The sequence below is a fragment of the Lethenteron reissneri genome, chromosome 30, assembly GCF_015708825.2.
Source record: "Lethenteron reissneri isolate LAM-NWPU_2019-01 chromosome 30, ASM1570882v1, whole genome shotgun sequence".
Lineage (NCBI taxonomy): Eukaryota > Metazoa > Chordata > Hyperoartia > Petromyzontiformes > Petromyzontidae > Lethenteron > Lethenteron reissneri.
In genome coordinates this window covers 4,981,790-4,999,362 of record NC_083808.1, presented here as the reverse complement: position 1 = coordinate 4,999,362, position 17,573 = coordinate 4,981,790, and the positions used below count along the sequence as shown (strand labels likewise).

Below are 17,573 nucleotides of genomic sequence, written 5' to 3'. Positions count from 1 at the left end.
ATTTTTTAACACGACACATCCTGCAGGTCGACATCACGTGCAGCGGCTTTGCAGCTTGGACAGCACTTGCCGAGTGAAAACCACTGCACCATTAGTAACACTTTTGCTTTAAGCTAGACAAGACAGCGGTGGCGTTACGTGTTGTTGGCAACGGCCCTGGAGCAGAGGTCGCAAACGGGTTTTGATTCCTTACCCGTACCCGGCCGCACCAGGGTCGCAAACGGGTACCCGTACCCGGCCGTACCCGTACCCTACCCGTACCCGGCCGGGTACGGGTAGGGTACGGGTATCGGGTACCTGATTGCGACCTCTGGGATGAAGCCATGTTGCAGGCGCGGGTGGGTTGATTCTAGGAACTTGAATTGTGAGAAGAGACAAGACGTTGGGAAATGAGTGACAAACAGTTACTCACCAGTGACTCACGGCCTACCCGTACCCGTACCCGGCCGCACCAGGGTCGCAAATGGGTACCCGTACCCAGCCAGGTACGGGTAGCCGGGTATCGGGTAGGGTATGGGTATCGGGTACCCGGTTGCGACCTATGCTCTGGGGGCCTCATGTCAAATTCCTTTCCCTCTTCGAAACCCAGTGCCTGGGCCATCCTCCTGCCCTTGTCAGTGGCGTAGCTAGGATATTCTGCGCCCGGGGACGAACTATAAAATTGGCGCCCCCCCCCGTTTAATCACATACCAAAATGTAATTACATGACATATAGGCTGTGTGTGGCGGGATATATAAACTTTTAGGTTGAGGTGTAGATTTGTGCAGTAGTTCCAGGCTGCCGCGCCCGCCGCAATAAGTTATAATGTAACGTTGTAAGCCTCATTTTGGCGCTCCTTTACCTTGGCGCCCGGGGACACATGTACCCCCCTGCCCCCCCCCAGCTACGCCTCTGGCCCTTGTGCAGCTGCAACTGCCCGCACTCCACCTCGTAGCTCCTCCACTGCGAGGCAGGTGGTTGCTTGTCGGTCACGTTTCCACTCGACAGCGAACAATACGCTGATGTGACTGTGATTAACAAAAAAACATTTAAATTGGTAATTTCAAAAGGTACGCGAGGTGACCCTACTGCTGTACTGCACACGTTTCTCTTGAGGTGTACGTAGTTTTATTGAAGCCTAGTCGGTTGATATGAATGGGCTCTAGCAGGGCCCAGATGCAAACACAGACACAAAGTGAAAATTGCGACGACACTAGGTGAAATGCAGTCAATCTCAGCCAAGCCTTTTTCTCTGTTTGCACGTTAAATCCAAAACGTCCATGGCTGCAAGGTGTGAACTGTGGTTCAAGCCTCAGTGGAACACGTTATTAGATGTGTAAAACAGTGTATCTCACGGGGGGGGGGGGGGAGATGCCCAGGAAATGAACGCTATATTTTCCAGTTGGGCTATTGCACTGGGATTTCGCACTAGAATACTGTATACGCTACGGGTACAATAGATGTTTAAATTTGAATTTAAATTGTCTTCACCCTTCCCCGGGAATGGGTGTCTAGAAGCCACAGCTGTGGAATGTTTTCTCAACACAGCACTGTAATGTATTTGGATTAAAAACTGTTTTGCCATTGAAGAATGCGTGGATTGTAAGGATGGACAGAGATGCAATGCTTTCTGCACGTCTGTCGATAGGCATGTAATAACGCATCAATTCATAGGTTAAAATTGAGTCTTAACATTTACAATCGATTACCGTATTTATGATGTGTGCAATTTAAATCATAATGGGGCAGTTCGGCTCATGGAGTGCACATAATTAAAGTACATAAACAGAAAAAAATGGTGAAACCATACAAATGAGGCAGTAAGAGCAAGCCAAATACTATTTAGTTATTCTCGTGACAAGTCATGAAATTAAGGTGGGGGTGGACAGGGAGAAAATAATTATATGCCTATGTGCAGTCATGCACATCTCCATTGATGGTTTGAGCCAGTGGTGGAAGCTCCACATTCATATGCCACTGCACAGTACATTCAATGACAAGTGTATACTCAGACCAAATTCGTATACATCACAGTATTGTGCACATATGCATACACATGACTGTGCATGACGGTAATTTTAATATTCCTCTGGAAATATAAATTATGATACTGTGTTTTGGTGATATGCAAATTCTTATGTCCTCATGCGGTTTAGCTGTCTGTCTTCTGATGCTACCTTTTAAGTACATTTCTCACGAAATTGTATAGCACTGGTCCATGTGGCAAGCCATTGACAACGGCGGTGATTGGATTCTTTCCCTATGGAGCGATGAAGGGGCGTATATACAAACATTATTTTTTTAAATCTATTTAGATTTCAGCATATTTAGCTGAACGTTGCATGTGACGCTGGAAGTGGCAAACTTAACGTGAATTTCGGCCCAAGGTTCAGAGGTCGCCATAACATGGATTTGGATGATGAGATCGAGAGCCATAGACCACACACCATAGCAGTACCAGACACACGGCGACACCAGAGTACAGTACTTACACAGAAGGAAACACATTGTCAATGGATGATGACCCACATTTGGCAATGCGTAGCGAATTTCGTATCTATCACTTCTAACATACTGCTTTAAAAAAAGACACAATAAACCATCATTGCAAACTGATTGTCCTAATGCTAATTTCATACAGTACAAAACCCAAGTCTAACTGGGGACATGTCAGACACTTTATGCATTTTACATAATGCAAACGGATTATCTTGGGCTGTAACAATACATTTACTTAATTTTACCATTAACGTGTCATTTATGAATGGCGCAGCCAAATTTAGCATTGGGTGCATGTTCTGGTGTATAATTTCAGAACCAAACATGATCTCTTCATACGTGTCCACTTATAAAACCAATGCAGTCCGTTTTATAAGAAACAAAACCCGATAATTTTGACGCAATTCCTATACTTGCACGTTGGCTACGAATACTGTGGAGCCTTTAGGTGGAAACTTGTCCACATTGTAAGTTCCAGGTTAAGGCGAGTGTGTTCACAATGCGGCCTTCTTGCGCTTTGCCTTCTAGACGGTGATAGTTAACAACGATGAATCACAACACCACCGTCAAAAATTTGGAGCCTTGCTAACTGTGCTTTAATAAACAATTGGCACTTTAAATATATTGTTCGGAATTATTTTGACGAAGTACATTTCACATGTACCACTGCGTCGGTGTTAGCCGTTGTGCTGTGTGGCTCTCCGATGTGTTGTCGGGTTGTAACGTGTGCGAGTTCGGCATGATGTCCGACGTTTCGCACCACGTCCTGGAAACGTAATCAATTCAGTTCATGAAGAACTCTCAGCACTTGGAGGAAAACGTCGGACAGGCGGTACGGCCCAAACACACAGAGCAGATTTCACACACGTTACCAATGGTGTGTGTGTATATTAGGCCTCACCATTTCAACAAGAGGTTCCAACTTGAAAAGGTATCTACTGCAAATTAATTAAAATTTCTGTCTCCTGACCTCGCATAAGTGACATTTACAAGTCTGGTGGGAGTTTAAAACGTTATATTCTGGTTGGATGATTCTTCAGTATAAATCAACTGACTTGACCGGCATGTGATGCGGTTCATGTTTATTAACCCACCGCAAAGTGAGACAAATACAAATTATAACACAAAACTAATCAACAGTGGAGCAGCGATGTTCGCAGCACCGTTCATATAAAGTCACAGATTTTTTAAAAAACACACACAACTTAGAACTTCGGCTTTGCTCCTTCACATTGCTTTAGGTGCTCATCTAATCAAAGAACCCCCATTACGAGGTTTGATGATAACCCCTATGCAAAGCAGGACACTCAATAGCCATCGCCGCACACCCGCAAAGATACGTATGGCTGGTGCAGAAGCACAGACGTGTGATATTAACTTTGGAGTGTTCAATTTTATGCAGGATAGGTGAGGACACTCACATGTCCCTTCTCCCGTCCTTTTCCCACCTCCCAGCACCACTCTCACCCCCCCCCTCCCCACCCAATACTAACCCGCAGGCCCCTTCATTCACCCACCATGGTAGGGCCAAGCCAGAGAAGAGGGAAGTTGAACACTGAGGAATGGCCTGAAGGTCGGACGTGTCACAGGTCAGGGTCGGTCAGGTCAACGCTCTCTCCAAACAAGGCCACCAGCTGCCCCTTGTAGTGCTCAATGTTCCGTTTCATGATGTCCATGCAGGGGCCCAACAGACGCTCAAAGGCCTGCACGTCCATCACTGCGCAAGAGAAGAGAAGGCACACACCCCGTCTCTGTCAAAGCGAACCTATATATGGTGCTCATGCGAATCTCCCGGCCACCTCGGAGGGGGAAGTGGTGGGGGGGAATGTTTACGGTTGTCGGCATCAACGTCATCGTTGTCGTAATTATCATTAATTCTCTATCTGCTGCCAGATGAAAGACTCCTGTTTAGGTGCCATTGCCTCTGATCTAATGCAGCTGCGGCGTGCCTCTCACTTACGGGTACGCTGATATATTCTGATTCGCAATCAGCTTGAGATTTGAAAAGATTAAACAAACTGCCTGGGCACGTAAATGAAAAGAACAAACTAAAATGATGTAAACAGCGGCTACGTCACCTGTACAAGTAGAGGTGCATGTTTTGGCATGTTTTTCAAATCGAGGCTTTTTGGCCATTTAACGATGAAGTGGAACATATCCAGGCCCTTCAGGGGACGCTCTAAAGAGCCCCTTGCCAAAACTAGACTATGAACATTTTTTTATTTTACCAGGTAAGGCCCACTGAGCTATATCGCTCTTGTTCAGAAGCGACCTGGCCACAATTGATAATGCAACAAAGTGGCTTATCACGTGGAAATTCATAGCCACCAAATAGTCTGAACGCGTATTTCTAAATGTGGAGGGGAAAAACTGGAGGACCCGGAGAAAAATCGCGACCACGGCGAGAGAGAGACATGCAAACTCCAAAAATACAGGCGTCATGGTCGGGATCGAACCCAAGACCTCCTGTATACCCAGCAACATAGTTGGAAGACAACACGATACAGCACAGTTTAGACGTATATACTGCGGTGTCTAAATGAGACTGCATTGCAAGAATAAAGATGCCTCTACCCTTTCTGGCATAAATACAGGGTGTTCAGATGTTCAAACACCAAATAGTCACCTACTACAAGGAATCAAGTCTGAGTTAACCAAACAAACTTGTGGTAAAAAAAATGCGAACAAGATATGTTTGATAATTAGACATACACTGTCCTTGAAACTGATTTGTCTGCACGAAAGACAGCCTCTTCTATGGCTTTGCCTCACCAGTGGGAGACCAAAGGCTGCCAAAAGGCAAACAGTACGAGGGCAATGCAAACACCAAAGTATGAATAGCTTGGGTGAAGCATTTATCACTATTATTACGGTAACGGTCAAACACACTGATATCATCTTAGCTAGTTTTCTCCCTCCTTTGTTTAGAACTAAAATGCAAGCGTGTTCCAAGAAACCTTTGCATGATTTGAATGAGAATATGTGTTTAATGGTTTAAATTCAAACATGTGCCATGTGACTCCGATATACATTATAGATCAGAATTTTGGGAAATTGTAGTTCATATAATCGTCTAAATATGCCTGTGACCACCGCATCCTGGAATACACTGATCTTGTCAGATATTGGAGGCTAGGCAGGACTGAGTCCCTTACTCTTTGGTTCTTTCGGTAAAGTCACGTATAAAGATAAAATAATAAATTAAATAATAGCATACGACGTTTCGATTGCAACACAAGCAATCGTCATCAGGTATAAATGAAATTGCAACAAAAATCGAACCAGAAAACTATAGACAGACATATAAGCAGACAGATATCACCAAGATACATAGAGAGAGAGTAACACAGGCACAGAGAGGGAGATCGTCTCTGTGGCGAGGCCTTAAATAGACAGAGGGGGGGCGGGGGCGGAGAGAGGGAGGGGTTAGAGAAACAATTAACATGTCAATGAGTGCGGCGACGCGTGGTCAATTACGCAAGCTTGAACATTATCTTTATACGTGACTTTACCGAAAGAACCAAAGAGTAATTCCTGCAGTCACGAAAGCTCCAAATTTAAGATAGGACTGAGTCCACCAAGGCTTTGCCAGGTGTTGGAGGTGTATGGCTGCGAGGTGGCCGCGAGATGGTGGTGCTGAGTGTCGTCCCTTCGTGCGTGGTGGGTTTTTTCTTGCCGGGTCCTTTGGTTTTCCTCCAAACATGCCAAATTGGTCGCTAATGACATTGGCAGGACCATCCTAATAAAATAATCTTTAGATTCAACGTGCTTCCTGCGATACATAATTCGCATCACTATTATTGTTATGTTAGTGTCCGAACATTAAAAATAATCGGCATTAAGGTAAATAACCCTTTCTGACAAAGCCTATTCTTTGTTTTCATAATTTTGATACTGGCAAAAAAGGTCGGATAGGTTCATATTATTATAATAACGAGCTTGTGTGCTCGTCCAAGGACGGATGTATATTGCAGTAAATCTGAAATATTCAACAGAAAAATTGTTCAGCTCATGATTATTAATGAGGGGGGGGGGGGGGGTTGCCCCATGTGGAGTGACGTCACCTGCTAACGGTTATTGGGGAGGGGTGCGGCATGTGGAGTGACGTCACCCGCTCATGATTATTAATGAGGGGAGGGGTGCGGCATGTGGAGTGCGCGACCTTTTTGTGCGTTAGTGTAAATTTCCACGCGGTCATGAATATTAATGAAGGGGGGGGGGGCTCTTTTGCAGTGACGTCACGCACGTCACTTTCTGTAAATAAACGTCATATTTGAAGCGGCTTGTGCGTAATACATTATTTAATTCAGCTCGACCTTCCTCTGCGTTAGTGTAAAAATCTACCCACTCATGAATATTAATGAGGGGGGTGGGCCTCACGTGGAGTGACGTCACGCGCGGGACAGACATACATTTGTGTGTGATTATAGTAGGTAATTACATACCATTATGGATTACATACCACGTTCATATTTCAAGAGTCACCTCTTTGTAGTGGTATGCAACAATTTGTGCAAACATTGTAATGCAAACAGATGAGGCTTTGGAAGAATACGGTGACGCACATCTGGGTTATGTATATGTAATAAAAAGGACTCAGACACTTCTTGCTGACTCCGTGTCCTTTATTTGGGGTTCGCGTTCTCCTTCCCACACGGCACTCCTCCTGAGACTCTCTCCCTGGCAGCCCCACATCTGCCTTCGCTCCCGTAGCCTTCCACGCTCCTGCAGCTCCGCTGCAGGCTCTTGGTGCAGCCCTCCGGCTGCCCCCACAGCAGCTCCATCGCTGCTCCCTGTTCCTCCGTGCGTGGCGATCTCGCCACTTCCCAACGCCAGCCCTTCGTGGCCTTTATGGCTATCTCGCCATCTCCTACCTCAGCCCTTCGTGGCCTCTGTGGCTATCTCGCCACTTCCTACCTCAGCCCTTCGTGGCCTCTGTGGCTATCTCGCCACTCTCTCTTCCACCCCGCTGGCTGGCGCCGTCATGAGCCCCTCAGCCACCAGGCTGAGGCACGGCGACCACCCAACGTGTTCACCACCCTTCACTCCCCCGACTGACCCAGATAGCTTCCTGTCTCCCCGCTATAACTTCTCCCCCACGTCACCCTGACTCCTCCCTCTCGGATCGTCATATCCGCCCCGCCCATTTACGCCCGCATTACACTACCCTCCCCCGTAGAGAAAATCCCAGCCGTCCTCGGCTGAACAGAACAAAATAATGCGGGCGAAGGCATCACAATCAGGAGTCCCCCAGACACAACGGAGATTATAACAACAACACAAGCAAAGAAAGGGGAGGTATCAGGAACTGGAACAGAACACCGGCCTGTCCTCCGCGCAACATCAACAAGAATAAAAATGGCACAATGAACAAAAACGGCAACTGACACGCAAGAACGGCCAACGCGCACAACCCAGAAATGTGATGTTTTAGTGCGTGTCCATGTTGCAGTTCCATCCGCTCGGCTCAAGTCCAACGTCAAAGAGCAAGTGGTAGAGCAGAATGACGAACGGCGCTCAATTGCTCCTTCAAGTCCTCATCCAGCTAGCACACCAGGTAACACCCAGTGCGACGGGAGCTGAAGAATCTGTGACGAGAAGGAGAATCCAATCCCCTGAGGCACAGCACAACAACGCACATCCGCATGTCGTACACGACAGCCACCCGGCCTCAGGGTAGTGGAGATGATGTAAATTCAGCCCGCTTAAAAAAAACTCCCCATAAATACCTAAAATAACGCAATGGATGCCCCAGTATTTACATTTTAACAACAATATTATTTACACGTGACAACAACAACAAAATTTCCTGCTCTTACCCACCAGCAGTCCTCCCTTGAGGACCAGCACAGACATCGCACGTACACAGCATGTACCCACGGTCACTCTCAGCAACCCAACAAAACACCTAATCGCACACCCTCGCGTGGAGAGAGCCACGCTCCCCAGCGGTGACGTTTAACTCGCCGTAACCCTCACCGTGGTCGTCAACCCACAGCAACATCCATTTACCATACTCTCGGCTAGTGCCATTTCGGGGAAGATCAGCACTCGGCCATGCTCCTCCCTTACTATCCCATCAGCGATGGACACACACCAGCCTCTTATAGTCTGACGCTTTATAGCCCAGGGAAGGTTCATCCCCCAGCAATGCCAGACCCCATGTACTCTCCCCACGGGGCAATGTTCTCTTATAGAGACAATAACACCCTAACCCAGATCCCGTGAGCCCCAGGCACACCAGGTTCAGTCTGCCACCGCACAACTGAACCATGACTCCCCGAGCCATATGAGCACATGGCCCATTAGTTTAAGACATACCACGGAGGTTTCGCCTCCGGGCTGTCAGGTCAGCCATCAGCCATAGGCCGATGTGACCACAACTCGTGCATCACCCAATCAACAATGGCGGCATAACATATGGAATATTTGCCCCACCGCGGTTTTTCCCGCGCGCTCAAAAATGGCGTCCCCCTTCGCCCAGCGCGTTCGCGCAATCTCTCGCGCGCACTCAAAATGGCGGCCCTTTCCGCAAAGCGCATCGTCGCCATACCCCGCGTGCGCGCAAAATGGCGGCCCAACGTGCGAACACGTGGCCAGTTTTCTCCATTCGTGCACCCCAGCTTCCCTTAGCTGGGGGTCACAAGACGCATCCCCCGTCACGTTATAACAACCCCACCAACGATAGACGCACAGCCCCAGCTTGCTGCGCACAGCTGTCATATCGTGGAATTTTTAACCAATATTTTACCAACCACATTGGTTACTCAACCCAACTCGCAAAGCAACTCGTGGCTGCATGCAATCAACCAATACACGACGCCACTTGGCGCCCATTTACGATCCCATTAGCATTCACATCTAAGCCACCCACAACGGCGTCATCGCGCACCCTCATTTTCAAAAAGCTCAATTACCCCTATAATATACACGCAATCTCGTGTGCACAACACCCATACAACCAAATTTTTGGGTCCCCTCTCTATAATATACACGCAATCTCGTGTGCACAACACCCATACAACCAAATTTTATGGTCCCCCTCTATAATATACACGCAATCTCGTGTGCACAACAACCATACAACCAAATATTTGGGTCCCCCTCGAATTTGTTACCAATTTCCAACAGGTACGCACAATATAATAACAATCTCAATTCCAATAGTCAACCACTGCATCGCACCCCATAACCATACAGAACGGTATAACAGCACATGCAATCAGCATATCGCGATCACACGCGTACATTTAAGCACAATAGCAAGCAGATCTGCAGGCAACCAACACACCATTAATCCTGTCGTAACTTTGCAGCAACAACACAATTATTCTCTCTCTTGCAACAATCGCATCGCACACAGCACCTCGCAGCACAATACACCAAAAAAAAAAATTTTTTTTTTCATTTAAGCCCATCGCACAAGGTAACCCACAAATAATACAGCGCAAGATACCCGACGCTCCCAAGTTAATAATTAACTTCACCATCAAGATAACAACTCCACGCAGCAGCGCACACACACAATTTGACACTCAGCAAATACAGCAGACTCTCCGTCCATTCTCAACACACGCACACACTTATATTGACACCAAGCAACAAGCAGATAGCGCGTTCATCGTTATTACACACACATACACACAGTCCGAACCGCGCTCCGCACAATCGAGTCATAAGAGAAAACCAAAATAGCCCCCCCCCGGCCCTCGAAAGATGAGTGAGGTGTGTGTTAAGGCCGGGTGCGTATCGTTATGACTCGCCCGGGGCTGCAGCAAGAAGAGGACGGCAGGGTGGCAACTTGAGACGCCTCGCAGAACTCGTTCGGCGACTTGACGGCTCCGTTGTCACGCACCCGAGCCAGGACGGGAAGCTCCCGCCCCAGCAGCTGCAGCATCGGCGTCTTCTCCTCGCAGCACCCCCTCGAAAAACAGCAGCTCACAGCAGGCTGCTCACCCCGCGGCACCTCCAGATGGCAGCGCAAGGCTGCCTCTCCGCCGCGATGTTGAAGATGGCGGCGTCCTCCCGCCGCGGTGAAGACAAGATGGCGGCTTCCCGCCGTTTCTCCCCTGCCACGCCCAAGATGGCGTCTTCGTGCCACGTGGCAATGGCGCTGGCAGCGCAGGAAAGGCAGAGGCCTGCGGATCACCACCGGGCCTCCCCGACGTCGTCCTCGGCGTGGTGAACTCACACAGTTGCGCCAGCACGATTTTCAAGGTCCCCATCTGCATCGCTATCTGTCTCCATCGTAAGTTGGCGTCCTCCGGCACAGACAGGTCCACCGACGCGGCGACACCTTGCTCACCCGGACCCGTACTCGTTCCAGAACGGATCTCCTCTTCCATCGCAGGCAGGTCCACCGTCTGAGGAAGGTCGTCGTCGTCGGATGATGTAGCAGGAATATTCTTTTTTTTCTTCTTTCTCTCAGTTGTTTTGAGATGCCGTTTCACTTCTGACTCCAGTGTAATAAAAGGACTCAGACACTTCTTGCTGACTCCGTGTCCTTTATTTGGGGTTCGCGTTCTCCTTCCCACACGGCACTCCTCCTGAGACTCTCTCCCTGGCAGCCCCACATCTGCCTTCGCTCCCGTAGCCTTCCACGCTCCTGCAGCTCCGCTGCAGGCTCTTGGTGCAGCCCTCCGGCTGCCCCCACAGCAGCTCCATCGCTGCTCCCTGTTCCTCCGTGCGTGGCGATCTCGCCACTTCCCAACGCCAGCCCTTCGTGGCCTTTATGGCTATCTCGCCATCTCCTACCTCAGCCCTTCGTGGCCTCTGTGGCTATCTCGCCACTTCCTACCTCAGCCCTTCGTGGCCTCTGTGGCTATCTCGCCACTCTCTCTTCCACCCCGCTGGCTGGCGCCGTCATGAGCCCCTCAGCCACCAGGCTGAGGCACGGCGACCACCCAACGTGTTCACCACCCTTCACTCCCCCGACTGACCCAGATAGCTTCCTGTCTCCCCGCTATAACTTCTCCCCCACGTCACCCTGACTCCTCCCTCTCGGATCGTCATATCCGCCCCGCCCATTTACGCCCGCATTACATATAGACTGAAGAATATTGCGGAGCACCTCTGGGGAATAAATATGAAGCCCACTGTATTGGACATTACTTAAATATTTCTCGGAAGAACTTGGGAAGGTTTTGCAGTGTGTCCGGCTGAATATGTAATTTTCACAAAATAGGTCGTCACGTCAATTTGCATGGTGTACAGCTGTGATTATCCGGTGTTTTTTTTTTGTAGTGGTTAGGAAAGCCATTGTATTTATAGACTCATAATGGCAGGGGTTCAAGTGCTTGTGTCATGTGGTGTAATGGCACGATATTTGAAAGTGCAAGTTGATACTGTATATCTAAACATCTTAGGTGGTCTAATGTGGTTATAATTAAAAAACCTCCAGGTTACAATATTCATGTAAGCCCTATTTGCAATTTTATTTGCACAAATGTGAACAAATTAGCTTCAATTCTTGCCCCAAAAAGCTGTACCTTTCCAGATCACAGATGGTAGTAAATCCCATGGCATAATTGTCAGGTCTGTCACTGTGCACTCTCTGTCAATGCCAAATTTTCACAACACAGACCCAGCATTTCTTCAAATGCATCTATTCATTATTAATGTGTTATAAACACTGTGGTGGAGTAGTGGTCCAGCGGTTAGGACACTGCCACAGATAATTTATCAGGATCGAGCGATATCTTAACCAGTCCTGGGCATTTCTCTTACAAAACAACATTGACTAGAATGGTGAAATATTTCAAAATAACCCTCCCCCCATGGCCCTTCTGGATGTGCGGAGGCCTTCATCCAGCAGTGGATCGATAGAGGTCTGTAAACTATGTTTACAGAAGTCTATAATAATGTTTAATGATTTTTTAAATATAAATATATATGAATACTCTTCCTTTAACCTTGAACAAAAAAGCAACGTTTGCGTAAACTTGCCTATTTCTAAATGAAAACACAAGCACATAAATCATGTTTTGTGTGTGTGTGTTTAGTTTTTTGGCCTTCGCCCGCATCTCCGATGAGCACGGTTGGCTATGTACGGTGCGAAAGAAGTTCAACATACATACACGTTATGATAATCAACGCCAGAAACGGCACAACATAAATACCAATTCTTGCCCACAGTGTGGCCGATGCTTCCGCTCAAGGGCTGGGCCTCTCATCCCACCGGGACGCAATGAAATGATGCTGCTAGCTGTTCTCCGCAGCCATCATCGTTCGCGATGAACAGCCGGAGAAGAAGAATAGTGGATATCAGAAAACTAAAGTAAAACTATTTTTTATTCTACCAGGTAAGGCCGACTGAGCTTTATAGCTCTTTTTCAGAAGTCACCTGGCCACAACAATGTGACTTATCACGTAGAAATTTATAGCAGCAGCCAAATACTTTAAACACATGACGTCAATTCTAAATGTGGAGGGAAAAACCGGAGGACCCGGAGAAAAATTCACACGACCACGGGGATAAAGCTTTCGTGACTGCAGGGATTAAAATTCTTGGTTCTTTCGGTAAAGTCACGTAGAAGGGAAACAATAAAATACAAATATAAAACAATAAAATTCTCACGACGTTTCGACTGCAACACACCTGATGACGATTGCTTGTGTTGCAGTCGAAACGTGGTGAGAATTTAATGGTTTTATATTTTTACTATTTTATTTTATCCCTTCTACGTGACTTTACCGAAAGAACCCAGAATACGAGGTAGTTAATGTCTCGCAACCGCGCGGCGCCCTCAACAGCCAGCGACTGGACTCACCGGCGCACTTGACTTCCCCGACGGCGTAAGCCGAGGCGGCGCGCGGCTTGTTGGTGACGAGCGCCAGCTCGCCGAAGTAGTGGCCGCGCGTGCACCGCGTGATCTCCACCTCCCGCGGGTCCATCTCCGCCACCGACTGCCGCGGGCGTTTCAGACGGAGGCACGCGGAGCAAATTGAAATCACGCATTCTTCTTATTATAACGCACGGCCTGGAGTTAAGTCAGCGATGTTTCTACGTTGATGCCGAGGTTGGCGAGTGAGCCAGTGGATGTGCGCAGAAGTGGCCTCGTGCTGAATGTCTGAATTGCTGCCGGTGAACGATCGAAGGGGGTATTGGCATCACTATATGCGGTCAGCGGTTTGAGATATCGTCTCACGTGGAGATTTATAGACTTACAAAGAGATCTATAGAATTACGCGAAGGCCGTTGACTTCTCAGGTGCTTCTTTTGTATGGCAGAGAGTTGATTAAGGATTATTTATGTTATTGTCAAGGTTGGCGAGTGAGCCAGTGGACGGCTTGTGGTGAATGATTGAAGCCGGCAGTAGCTTTACTCTTGTGGTCCATGATTTTAAATTGGAGACCACAGTCACCAATCCATTGGTGAAGGAGATATCTGCATTTGCTGTGAAATGTTCTAATGTGCAAAATTCGTTTTTATGCAATATTGTGTCTTGCAGTGACAGGCTTCTATTGTTTAGAAAGGCCTTTACCAATAACATCAGGTAAACCAGCAGTATTTGTTTAATACGCTCTGCTCATGGGTTTCCTAGAAAATCTAAAATGTGCTAAAACAAATTCTGCTGATTAACATAGGGCTAGAAGGACAAGAGGCTGGTATAATGAAAACATTTTATAATTAGAGATATGGAAATGAAGCCAATATTTTATAAGTTAACATATTAAACGTTCCTTCAATGCCTACAGGAGAGTAATTGGCAACGAGTTTTTGACAATCATTGAGGAAATACACATTCACCCAGGCAGGCGAGTGGATGCCAGAAACCAGATGCGACTTTTGTCTAAAAGCAGAGGAATGCTACACAGATTGAGATTCCCCAGTGAATGTGTCGTGCTACCCAGCCAAAACAAATATCAGCTGTGCTCAACATGTTTTGCATTATGATGACAATATTAGAAATTATTTTACCCTATAATTAAAGTATCGGTGTGAGAATGAGTTAAAAAAAAACTGTCCCGTCTGGAACATACGTAAAAAAAATCACGTCATATTCAGGAACAACTTTATTAGAGACACCACAGAGCTACTCTTCGTGCTGCGAGGCATAGGTTTGTGGTTAGGTCCATGCCAAATTGATGATCTCAGACACAAGCTGTCCTCCTGTGCCCATCAACATATCCTAAATATTACCATATTGAAATAGAATACAAGTCCAGTGAATTGTATTTCCGTCACATTCTAACGGTGTGCTGCAACGTGCTAAATCAGGCACACGTTTGACGCCTGCGAGTGTTGTTCTTACCTTCCTCCGCATCGCAATTCTCACTTCCCCGGACTCGACGAGGTAAAAACAGTCAGCTTTTTCTCCCTGGCGGCAAAGATGAAAGCTAAAATTGGTTTTGCGAAACAATTAAAAGAAGTACAGAAACCTAACACTTTGGCAGCGGGGTTGAAAGGTTAAAGGAACGGACATGCAAAGCAACCGATAAATAAAGGTCATAAAAGTTCAGTGTTTTGCCAGCTCGTGGAAATGTTTACGTGACAATTTAAAAGTGCGGCGGCTCCTTTTTTAGTCGTGAATTGCGCGCAAGCCGACATTTTCAATGCGGCCTGCATATATTTTTTCACGAAATACGGTTTCAGGAGATTTCTGCGACGGGTCACCTGAGCAATGATCCGCTCGGAATCTTGAAAGCTTTTCGACGCGATCACGTCGACGACCTTTAACCTCTCGGAAAACTGTTGGCGAGAAAGACGCAATGAGGTGTTGTTGTGTGTGCAGTCTTGGCTCGGATTGTATAGTTGTTACTTCACAAATGTATGTACGTGTGTATTGAATGTGCAGTCGTAAAAGGTGAGTGCTGGTGATTTCATTTTACTACTGTACTCACATCAAGTGACTTTAGTAGAGGTACTGTTTCAATGAAGCATTCGTACATTTTTCGTTTCTTTGCTGCATTTTTTACGATGATCCGTCTGAAGGTAAGGCGATCCTGGCCACAGAACGAACAGAAAATAATACAGACGTTACTTTAACTTGCCTTTGTTTTTTTATTATTATTTATAAATTTCCACAATTGTTTATCCGATTGTCCCATTCGGTTCTTTCACAGAGCAGTGCAACCGTCAGTGTGAGAGGACGGCACACGGAATTGGATGTCAGAGAACTACTTTTGAGAAGCCTTCAAGTGACCTCTTCTCCACACTTGGAGGAACTGCACCTGTCTGTCCACCCTGCTACAGATTAATGTCCGTCTCAAATTAAAATAAACATGAGTAATTCTAAGACTTGAGATTTAGCCAAATTAAGTGGAAAAAAACGAATATTATGGGGCTCTTTCTGTGCAGTCAGTTAGTGACTAGGCTAAGACCCCTGAACTCACTAAACTTCTGGCTGTCGCCTGATGAGGCTGGTTGTAATTACCGGTTAAACGTCATACTCGAATTGTAACTGTTGTGGGTTTACTCTCAAACACACCGGTGTGCTGTACTAGTAACTAATTGGCATGTTTTGTTAACGTGACAAATGTTACTAATTGGCTGTGTCGGGCGGTGGTGGTGTTTAACGACACATTTATATTTACGCGATCTAATTTAAAAAAACCCACTCAATTATGGATAAACTTGAAGACTGAGATTAATCAAAGGCAGATGTGCGGCTTTGAACCCAGGGGTCTCAGTGGTGCCAGCTCAGCCCTTCGACCTCTGAGCCACCAAGCCACCTCTGGATTTATTTACTTTCAATGACCTTCTTAAGGCCTGATTTTCTTTTCTCCTGAATTCTGTCATTAAAACACCCACAACGTGGCTGGGCGAACTGACACAGTGTGCGCAGTTGCATTGTTATGAAGTCATAAAGCTTACGTTAACAATTCTTGTTTACAATTAACATAACAAATCGTTCCACTCGTTATGGAAAATAATCAAACCTTTCAGTAAAAACAACAAGTCAATATTTGTTTAGTTTACTTTGCATGGTGATTTGGACCTAGGTACTAATTTGTGTGCATTTCAGAACCTTTTTGTCAATGCTGTTTACCGTTTACGATGTTTAATTCTTAATGTTATATCGAAGCACACAAGAACCCTCTTTTATGATGTTTGCTGTTCACATGGTTAGCTACGCATGTGTAACTGTTGCATGAGAGCCACTTCGTCATTAAAATATATTCGTTGTTTACCCAGGCATGCATTGACATGTTTTAAAACTTTTTCTTTCAATAGGGCTCTTACCAAATAAAAAAAAAATATCATATTGGTGACCGAGCTAAGACCAGCAACTCGATGCAGAAGAGAACCTGGTTTAATCACAGGTGGCTGACCTAATCTCAGAGTGAGTGACTCTGACATGGGCAATTGCCCTCTACCCCCTCCTCCCAAATAAATGATCCAGCCACCTCATCTATTATTCACGTCTCTATATAATTAATTTACAGCGCTAACCGCCGCACCACCACTCCACCCCCACCACACGCCTCGTGTATATCTTTAATTATTTATCGTCTTGCTCAAACCTATCAATAATAAAGAGGCCCGCCGTCCGTGACCTGCGTGCCCCCTCCCCCGACGGTCCGTTTTTTTTTAACATACACACCAGTCCCCAGAGGGCCCCCTCGGACGTGGCGATGATGGTGGCGGCTCTGGACGTGTTGTACATGAGGGCGAGCTCGCCGAAGCTCCCCCGGTTGTTGTAGGCGCCCACGCAGCGCGAGACGTCGTTCGTCGTCACGTAGATGTCGTACATTCCCCTGCCAAACGGAAACGAAAATCACGTTTCTGGGGGGAGAGTGGGGAGTCGTGCCGTGCGTGCATGGTGTTGGGGGGGGGGGAAGGTTTGGCATTGACGGATCCTAAGATCCACGGTTTGCATAAACGACTCCAGTCATGCCTCGCGGACACTCGCAAATGGACGCAGACGGCAGGATACATTTTAGATTTGAAGCTTTCGTGACTGCAAGGATTCATATTCTTAGGTTTTTTCGGTAAAGTCACGTAGGTAAAAAATTTTAATTAATAAAAGTAAAATACAAATAAAATAAAAATCACGACGTTTCGGAGGCAACACAAGCTTTCGTCTTCAGGTGGAACCAGTCACAGCACGATAGCTGTATCAAGTGAGAGAAATTCTAAGAAAACAGTCCT

The 17,573-nt window shown here is 46.7% G+C and overlaps 1 protein-coding gene across 1 annotated transcript in view; it reads right to left on the bottom strand.

The window, feature by feature from the left end:
- Positions 1 to 3,958: 3,958 nt before the first annotated feature.
- The window catches only part of LOC133349437 (cAMP-dependent protein kinase type II-alpha regulatory subunit-like), a 46,182-nt gene continuing 32,567 nt past the window's right edge, over positions 3,959 to 17,573 (bottom strand). Inside the window, exons 6-11 of the mRNA XM_061562868.1 lie at positions 17,026 to 17,179; positions 15,323 to 15,424; positions 15,096 to 15,170; positions 14,734 to 14,799; positions 13,249 to 13,384; positions 3,959 to 4,196 (exon numbers count right to left, since the gene is read on the bottom strand). Of these exons, the coding sequence (XP_061418852.1) occupies positions 4,063 to 4,196; positions 13,249 to 13,384; positions 14,734 to 14,799; positions 15,096 to 15,170; positions 15,323 to 15,424; positions 17,026 to 17,179 (667 nt within the window). The 3' untranslated portion in view covers positions 3,959 to 4,062. The remainder of the gene's footprint in view (positions 4,197 to 13,248; positions 13,385 to 14,733; positions 14,800 to 15,095; positions 15,171 to 15,322; positions 15,425 to 17,025; positions 17,180 to 17,573) is intronic.